General features: G+C 46.9%; 1 protein-coding gene across 1 annotated transcript; it reads right to left on the bottom strand.

Moving 5' to 3' along the window:
- Positions 1-5501: 5501 nt before the first annotated feature.
- LOC109914624 (histone H1.2-like) lies at positions 5502-9374 on the bottom strand. The gene has a single exon (XM_048616621.1). It carries the CDS (start codon positions 9251-9253, stop codon positions 8564-8566), a length of 690 nt encoding a protein of 229 aa, XP_048472578.1. The 5' UTR covers positions 9254-9374; the 3' UTR covers positions 5502-8563.
- Positions 9375-9578: the final 204 nt, after the last annotated feature.

Genomic DNA, 9578 nt, shown 5'->3' on the forward strand with positions numbered 1-9578 from the left:
CACCTTTGTACCTGAGCTGGTGCTGTAAGTGGTAACTTGTAAAAGTTTCGCTGTATTCATGTGACAATAAAGCTTATTCTAATTCTAAAACCACAAACAAACTTACCGTTTTGAAGGGAATACCGGAGATTTATTGCAATAGGTTCAGAGCGGCAAATCCGCTTTTGTAAACCACCAAGTGTTTGTTCAGTCACTGTTACCCTCCCGGTTAATTTTGGTGGGTGTGGGGGTAATTAGCAAAATTCAGCAGAATCCAGCAGATAATATTGATCAGGTGGGAGGCCCCCCCTGCCCCACTCAGGTACAATCCCCAGTGGTTTCATTTTGAAGATGAACAGGGAGGTTGTCCCCGTTGTCTTGGCCACTCTTATACCTCCAGATGGAGACCACATACAAAAAAAGCGCTGACTATTTAGTCATTGAGCTGCGCGATGGCTCAGCGGTTAGCACTGCTGCCTCACAGCACCAAGGACACAGGTTCGATTCCACCCTTGGGTGACTGTCTGTGTGGAGTTTGCACATTCTCCCCGTGTCTGCGTGGGTCCCCTCCGGGTGCTCCGGTTTCCTCCCACAGTCCAAAGATGTGCAGGGTAGGTGGATTGGCCATGCTAATTCGCCAATATACAGTGATGTACAGGCTGGGTGAGTTAGCCATGGGACATGTAGGGCTACAGGGTTTGCATGGGGCAGGAGTGGTGCTTTAACTGAACGGGGTGCTCTATGGAGGATCACTGCAGCCTCAGTGGGCCGAATGGCCTCTTTCTGCACTGCAGGGGTTCTGTGATTGTGGTACTACCTAGTGTAGGAGCTAGCTATGAGCAAATTGGCTGCTGCAGTTGCTACATTCCAACAGGACCCACCCTTCAAGAATACTTCATTGGCTGAGATCCCCTGGTGAATGTGCAAAGTGTTATATAAATGTGAGTCTTTCTCTGATCAGACTGAATAAAATAGACCACCAGCCGGTTTTGTGTTGATGGCCATCACCATTAGTAACCTGGGCACCAACACTGAGAATGGGCAGAAGACTAACCAGTAGAGATTCTACCATACACCAATCTGGAAGTCCACACATTACCTTGGTGACTTGTTTCTGAGATGTGGTTAAGCAGCTTCATTTTGTTTCCCTCTAAGCCTGGTTTTATCTTGCCTGTACACCCGAGAAGATTGGAGAAATGCCATGGGTAGACCTGGGGATGTTTCTGGAAAATCAGAACTGAAAGAGCTCTGGATGCTGTAAATCAGGAGCAAAAACAGAAGTTGTTGGAAAAACCCAGCATCTGTGGAGAGAAATCAGAGTTAACTCCAGTTTTGAGGAAGGTACCCTGGATCCGTAACATTAACTCTGATTTCTCTCCACAGATGCTGCCAGACCAGCTTAGCTTTTCCAGCAATTTCTGTTCTGGGAAATTGATCTGCCTTCTATTTGAAGCAGATAAGGAACCAAAATAAATCACCTCCTTTGCGCTGGATCATTTTCAGCAAAGCTTCATAAGTGTGTGGAGAGCCAGATGCGATACCTCAGAGGCTTGGCATACTGCCACTTGCCAGCTGTAGCTCCAGTTTAGCCAATTGATCATAATTCTATCCGTTTTACAATAGTGATGGAAAAGGATAGACCTGATCTAAAAGTTAAAGTGCTAACGGCATGGTGGCTCAGTGGTTAGCACTGCTGCCTCACAGCACCAGGGGCCTGGGTTTGGTCCCACCCTCGGGCAACTGTCTGTGTGGAGTTTACACATTCTCCCCTTGTCTGCGTGGGTTTCCTCCGGGTGCTCCGGTTTCCTCCCAGAGGCCAAAGGTATGCAGGTTAGGGTGGATTGGCCATGCTAAATTAACCCATAGCGTTCAGGCATGTGTAGTTACAGGGAAAAGGGTAATGGGTCTGGATGAGGTGCTCTGAGGATCGGTGAAGGGTCTGTTTCCACACTGTAGGGATTCTAAATAAAAAAAATAAATAAATTGGAGGAAGGCCAGTTTTGATGGTTATTAGGCAGGAATTTTCAGAAGTTGATTGGGGAAAGCTGTTCTCAGATATAGGGATGGCTGGAAAATGGAAAGTCTTCAAAATGAGACAATGAGAGTTCAGACAGTGCGTTCTTGTTAGGGAGAAGAACAAGGTGTGGGGAATGCTGAATGATTAGAAAAATTGAGTCATTAAAAAGAAGGAGGCATATGTCAGGTATAGACAGCTGGAATCGAGTGAATCCATCGAGGAGTATAACGGCAGTAGGAGTATACTTAAGAGGGAAATCAGGAGGGCACAAAGTGGGCATGAGATAGCCTTGGCAAATAGGGTTAAGGAAAATATGAAGAAATTCTACAAATGCATTAAGAGTAACTAGGGAGGTAACGGGGCCTCTTAAAGATCACCAAGGCCACCTATGTGTGGAATCACAGGAGATGGGTGAGATACTGAATGAATATTTCACTTCTGAATTTACAGTGGAGAAGGACATGGAAGCTAGGGAACTGGGGAAATAAATAGTGACGTCTTGAAAATAGGAGGTGCTGGAGAGCTTGAAATGCATGAAATTAGATAAATCCCCAGGATATAATCAGGTATATCCCAGAACTTTGTGGGAAGCTAAGGAAGTGTTTGTTGGACACTTTGCTGAGATATTTGTATCACCAACAGCCATTGGTGAGGTGCCAGTAGACTGGTGGGTGGCTAATGTGGTGCTATAATTTAGGAAAGGTGGTAAGGAAAAGCCAGAGGACTGTAGATTGGTGAGCCTGACATCAGCGGTTGGTAAGTTGTTGGAGGAGTTTCTGAGAGACAGGATTTACATGGCACAGTGGCACAGTGGTTAGCACTGCTGCCTCACAGCGCCAGGGACCCAGGTTTGATTCCAGCCTCGGGTGACTGTCTGTGTGGAGTTTGCACATTCTCTCTGTGTCTGCGTGGGTTTCCTCTGGGTGCTCCGGTTTCCTCCCACAGTCCAAAGATGTGCAGGTTAGGTTGATTGGCCATGCTAAATTGGCTGTAGTGTTCAGGAAGGTGTAGATTAGGTGGGTTATAGGGGGATGGGTCTGGGTGGGATGCTCTGAGGTTCGGTGTGGACTTGTTGGGCCGAAGAGCCTGTTTCCACACTGTAGGGATTCTATGTATATGGAAAGGCAAGGACTGATTAGGGATAGTCAAGGTGGGATTGTGTGTGGGAAATCGTGTCTAAGTTGATTGAGCTTTTTGAAAAGGTGAGAAAGATGATTGATGAAGGCAGAGCAGTGGATGTTGTTTATATGAGCTTTAGTAAGGCATTTGACAAGGTTCCGCATGGTAGACTGGTTCGCAAGGTTAGATAATATGGAATCCGAGGGAGCTAGCTAATTGGATACAAAATTGGCTCGAAGGTAGGAGACAGAGGGTGGTGGTAGAGGGTGGCTTCTCAGACTGGAAGACTGTGACCAGCTGTGTGATACAAGGATTGGGGTTCGGTTCACTGCTTTTTATCATTTATATAAATGATTTGCATGTGAATATAGGAGGTATGGTTAGTAAGTTTAGAGATAAAGCCAAAATTGGTGGTGTAATGGACAGTGAAGAAGGTTGTTTCAGAGTAATGGCTGAAGAGTGGCAGATGGAGTTTAATTTAGATTAATGTGAGGTGCTGTAGTAAGGTAAACCAGGGCAGGACTTATACACTTAATGATAGGGTCCTAGGGAGTGTTGCTGAACAGAGACCTTGGAGTGCACGTTCATAGTTCATTGAAAGTGGAGTCACAGGCAGACAGGATAGTGAAGAAGGTGGTTGTCACGCTTGCCTTTATTGGTCAGTGCATTGAGTATAGGAATTGGGAGGGTCATGTTGCGGCCGTGCAGGCCATTGGTCAGGCCACTTTTAGAATGCTGCGTTCAATCTGGTCTCCCTGCTATAGGAAAGATGTTATTGAAGCTGAGAAGGTTCAGAAAAGATTTTGAGGGATGTTACAGGGATTGGAAGGTTTGAATTATAGTGAGAGGCTGAATAGACTGGGTTATGTTTCCTAGTGCATTGGAGGCTAAGGGGTGACCTTACAGAGGTTTATAAAATCATGAGGTGCAAAGATAGTGTGAATAGCTAAGGGTCTATTTCCCAGGGTAGGAAGGTCCAAAACTAGAGGCCATAAGTTTAAGGTGAGAGGGGGAAAGACTTAAAAGAGAATTAAGGGACAACTTTTTCATGCAAAGTGTGGTGTGTGGATAAAATGAACTGCCAGAGGAAGTGGTGGAGGCTGGTACAATTACAACATTTAAAAAGCATCTGGATGGCTACATGAATAGGAAGGGTTTAGAGGGATATGGGCCAAATGCTGGCAAATGGGACCAGATTAATTTAGGATATCGGATCGATGCGGGTGAAAGGTCGGTCTGAAAGGTCTGTTTCCGTGCTGTACATCCCCATAACTCTTTGTTTTACACCCCTGCGAGGCTCCCAGAATAGTAGAATGACTGTTCAGCAATTAGGCTGGCATTTCAGTGGTCTTCAGGATGTGTTGGTAGCGATCAAACTGCCCAAGGGCAAGACCTCTGATCATCTCTGCAAATCCACTGGTTCCACAACTGGCCCTCAGCACATAACCCTGAAGGTGATGCCACCATTACCTGCTGCTTGTACAGGGGCAGGAATGAGTACACCCTGATTCCCAAATACTGTCCATGTTGGGCTTGCTAAAATAATGAGTGAATCATGCAATAAGCTTGACGGGTGAAACGGCCTCTTGCTGTTTCTGTATTGCTGTTTTGTCTTGGATATCTAGCCTTTGCAATGTTTATTAAGAGCCCTTTAATTTCTCTTTACTCTTTTATTCATTTGTGTGTATCCAAAGGAGAGTAATCCAGACTATCTGCAAACAGTGAAAAGTCTGCTGCATTAACAGCATGATGCATGTCCTTCTTATTTTAAATAAACTTGAAGGGGAGTTTATGGACTATGTCATATTGGTTTGATTTTTTTCACTTCTTGAGTCTCAGGATAATCCCATCAACGAGGCATTATTTTTAATTTTATTTGATTTAGAATCTACCCATGACCCCTTGATATCTAATATCATCACTGGTGGTGAGCTGTCTCCTTGAACCCGCTGCAGTCCATGTGCTGTGGGTTGACCCACAATGTCCCTTAGGGAGGGAATTCCAGGATTTTGACCCAACAACACTGAAGGAACGGCGATATATTTCCGTCAGGATGATGAGTGGCTCGGAGGGGAACTTGCAGTGGGGGCAGTGTTCCCATCTATCTGCTAGATGGAGTAGCAAACGTAGCATAATCTGAAAAGAAAAAAACTAAAGACTATTTTATTAACAAGAAAGACAAAAAAACTTGCCTTATATTGTGCTTTTCACGAGTAAGAGATGTCTGAAAGTGCTTCAAAGATAATTGCTTTTGAACTATAATCACTGTTATTTCTGAATCACTGAATTTCTGCGGTGCACCTTGTAGATGGTACACACTGCTGCTACTGAGCGTCGGTGGGGGAGGGAGTGGGATGTTTGTGGATGTGGTGACAATGAAGCGGGGGCTGCTTTGTCCTGGGTGTGTCAATCTCTTAGGTGTTGTTGGAGCTGCCCCCATCCAGCCAAGTGGGTGAGTATTCAATCACCCTCCTCATATGTATCTTTTAGAAGTTGGACAGATAATGGGGAGACAGGAGATGAAATATTCACCACAGAATTTCCTGCTTCTGACCTGCCCTTGGAGCCACAGTAACTACATGCTGGCCCATTTGAGTTTCTGGTCAATGTTTAACCCTAAGATGGTAGGATGGTAGAAGATCCAGCAATAGTACTTAGATTATCTTGTTGAAAAATGCTCATCGCTTAGCATTTTTGTGGCATGAATGTTACTTGCTGCTTTTCAATTCAAGCCTGAAATTTGTCTAGGTCTTGCTGCATGGAGCCAGAAACTTCTCCGTTAGGCTTTGTGAATAATCATTGTCTACTCATTAATGAAGATGCCGACTTCTGACCTTATGATGGAAGGAAGTTTATTGATGAAGCTGCTGAAGATGATTGTAAGCATCCCATTCTCTCCATCACCTAACTCATTTAGAACTGTTTTACACAATGACTGAATGTAAACGACTGCTCCAAGTCCAACTCAGGTGCACACTATCCCAGCGGTATCGTCAGTTCAAATCCCCATTGCAAACCGACATCAAATTTTTCTGGAGATAGGTGGGAATGTGGAGTTGAGGGTATAATCATAGCAGTCATGAGTTTATTGAATGTCAAGAAAATTTGAGAGAATGAATTGCTCTTAATTCTTGTGTTTGTATGAAATGGAACATCACCCACACACCAGTCCCTCAGCTTAATGTTGGCTTCCCAACCCTCCTTATGCCTACAACAATTCACATATGGTTCAGGTAATAATCCAGATATTGAATTTCCTAAGGTCATGTCCTTCACTTTAACTCCTGGTTCCTGTGCACTCTGTTGTAAGAGGTAGTGGCTCTGGAGAGGTTAATGTTCATGTAACATTGGCTCCACCCATTCTTCTGATGTTAGATGTAGTCTATCAGTGGGGAAGAGGAGTTCTGCTTCAGCTTTCAGAGCGAGCAGATGGATCTGTACCAGCTCCCTAAGGTCTGAGTAATTACAACAAAGCAAGGAACTGTGGATGCTGAAGATCTGAAATGAACAAAAACAGAAATGGTTGGAGAAACTCAATGGGTCTGGCAGCATCTTGTGGAGAGAAAGTACTAACATCTTGAGTCCAGTGACACTTCTTCTGGGGGAAGAGGAGTGAAGAGTTTTGTAGAAAGGGAGCCCAGTTAGAGAGAAGAAAGGACCTGGGGTGTGGGGGTGGGTAACAGAAATGGCAGGAGGTGTTCATGCCATGAAATTGTTCAACTTAATGTTGAGTCCTGAGGTGTAAGGTCAATTAGAAAATAATATGCTGTTCCCCCAACTTACATTGAGCTTCGCTGGAGCATTGCAGCGGGATCGAGATGGAAAGCAGGTTGTGTTGAAGTGCAGGCATCTGGAAGATCAGGATTATTTTTAACGGACAGAGTTGAGGTGTTTCACAAAGTGGTCACCCATTCTGCGATTCATCTTGTGTGTGTTTCGGTCGAAGAATCTCACAGGACTCGAAATGTTCACTGTTTTTGTCACTCTCTCCACAGAAGCTGCCAGACCTGCTGAGTTTCTCCAGCATTCTCTGTTTTTGTTTAGCTGAGTAATTGTGTCTGACAGAATGTGGTTTGACTTATTATTGTCATGCTATAATTCTTCTTATAATCTTAGAACATTACCCGCTTCTGTGGACAATCTATGATGGTGCATCCTCGATCACTGGAAAGACCCAAGGCAAAGCAAAGACAAGGGTATAAAGGCAAATGTCTGCGAATGCTGGATATCTGAAACATTCTAATGATGGCAAAGTAATTCAGAATCTCAAAACATCGCTCAGGCTGCGGGATTATTTATTCTTAATGTCTCCCCTGTACAGCGTCTCATATGTTTCAAGGAGATTCCCTCTCATTCTTCTAAAGCCCAAGGAACATAGATCAAATTTACTCAGCCTCCCATCATGGTACAATTTTAACAAATGTTCATTGTCCTAGGTCAGTAAAGATGCATCCATAGAAGTTTGTCAGAATCAGAAATCATCTCATTCAAACATGTAAAATACTGAGGGGAGTTGACGAGGTACAGGCTGAAAGGGCATTTCTACTTTCTCCTTGGGTAAGGGAAACTAGAGCTGGGGGACACCGAGGCGTCTTCCATTTAAGCTGGAGATGAGATTGGTTTTCAGAAGGTTATGAGTCTGTCGAGCTCTCTTTTCCAGAGTAAGGCCGGGGTGTGGTTCACTGAATATTCAGAGACATTCATAACAATCAGGGGAGCCAAGGGTTAAAGATGGGGCCGATCAATCAGATCAGCAGTGAATAGCGGAGCAGACTCGGGGGGCCTGAACGGCCTCTTCTTCCTGATTTTTGCAGTTGTGTGTGAAATCCCAGAATTGATACTGCGAGGCCATTTAGTCCATCGCCGCTGTGCCAGACCTTTGAAAAAGCCAATCGCTTTGTCCCACCCCACTGTGTTTGTTCTCTCCCGCAGGTTGCTCACTCGAAATTAATCCCTCTCTGGGCGTTAGGATCGGCAGAAAGTACATCTCGTCAATAAGTTTTGGAGCCGCAGCTGAGGGTCTGAAATTTCCATTCCTCCCGGTGGTTGGAAACGGAAGGTGAGGACAGGGCAGAGGCGTTAGGCTCTGAAATTTTTGCAACATCCGAAGAAATATTTTAAGAACCTTCCTAGATTGGAGCATTTTAATTAAAACGGACGTGCTCTCCCTATTGATGGCCTGTATCTCGGCCTATTTAAATAACATAAAAATATTAAGTTGTGATTTCTGAGGAAGGGTCACCGGACCCGAAACGTTAACTCATTTCTCAACACAGAAGCTGCCAGACTTCCGGAGTTTTTCCAGAAACTTCTCATTTTTGTTTCTTATTTACACCATTCGCAATTCTTTAGGTTTTTGTGATCTCTTTTTCTGAACATATCGGTGGCTCTGAAAAGAGCCTTTTACGGTTGGTTTATTTTCATTCTCTATTTATTTTCTTCGCTTCCTCAACGCTTCCCTGCCACAGGTTCAAGGCCCTCGGAGCCGCTCTCTCCTCCCGTCTGTGGTTGAGCTTCCTGTCCTCCAGGCGGCGGCTCAGCGGCCGGCGACAGCTCCTTACCTGCTTTCCGAGGCGCCCGGATCCGACCGCCAGGTCTCCGGACCCCGGTTCCCTTGGCCGCCTTCCTCCTGCCGCCAGCGATTCTGCCCTTTTTCCGGCTGCCTGGCGGTGGCTTCTTCCTGGTCGGGCTCCTCTTTCTGCCGCCCTTCCTGCCGCCGCCGCTGACCGCCTTCCGCTGCCGACCGCGGGGTTTGGAATTAACGGCGGCGGCCGCTGCTGGCACCGGGCGGTTCTGCCCGTCCTCGTGGTGCTGCTGCCGGTTGATCTTGAAGGAGCCCGAGGCCCCGGCGCCCGCCGTCCGCAGCAACGAGCCTGCGGACACCAGGCTCCGCACCGCCTGGTTCACCCGCGAGTTGATCCGCGGCACATCGTAGCCGGCGGCTGACAGCGCCTTCTTGACCCCGGCCAGCGACAGACCGCGGCGCTCCTGGGAAGACGCCACCGCCTCCAGGATGTGCCCGGCCATGGTGGGCGCTCCCCCACCCGCGGCTGCCACTTGCCGCACTTTAGGCGGGCTCCTCCGCCGCCGCCCCTTCCTGCCCCGGGAAGAGCCTTGGATCAGGTCGCCCGAAGCCATTTCGGTGGCTGACAACGCCGGGCGGCGCCTTCAGCACCCTTCCTTTCCCAACACCCTCAGCCCGACGCTGCAGGGACCAAAATTAAAGACGCAACAGAAGCGCCGGAGCCTTTTCAAGGCTCAAAGCGGACGTGAAAGAGGCGAGTCCTCCGACTGGGAGCCGGCGCGTGGCCCGGGCTCCGGCACGTGTTCCTCGCCAGCCACGTGACCACCCCGTGCCAATCCGACCCCGACCATGTGCTCCCAATTCAACCACGTGCTCCTAGACCGGGCGGGGATTGTTACAGCGACTTCACCCGACCCGCAAAGTGAAACAGAAACAGAA

Source organism: Rhincodon typus, chromosome 35 (genome assembly GCF_021869965.1).
Source record: "Rhincodon typus isolate 14 chromosome 35, sRhiTyp1.1, whole genome shotgun sequence".
In the NCBI taxonomy this organism is placed as follows: Eukaryota; Metazoa; Chordata; class Chondrichthyes; order Orectolobiformes; family Rhincodontidae; genus Rhincodon; species Rhincodon typus.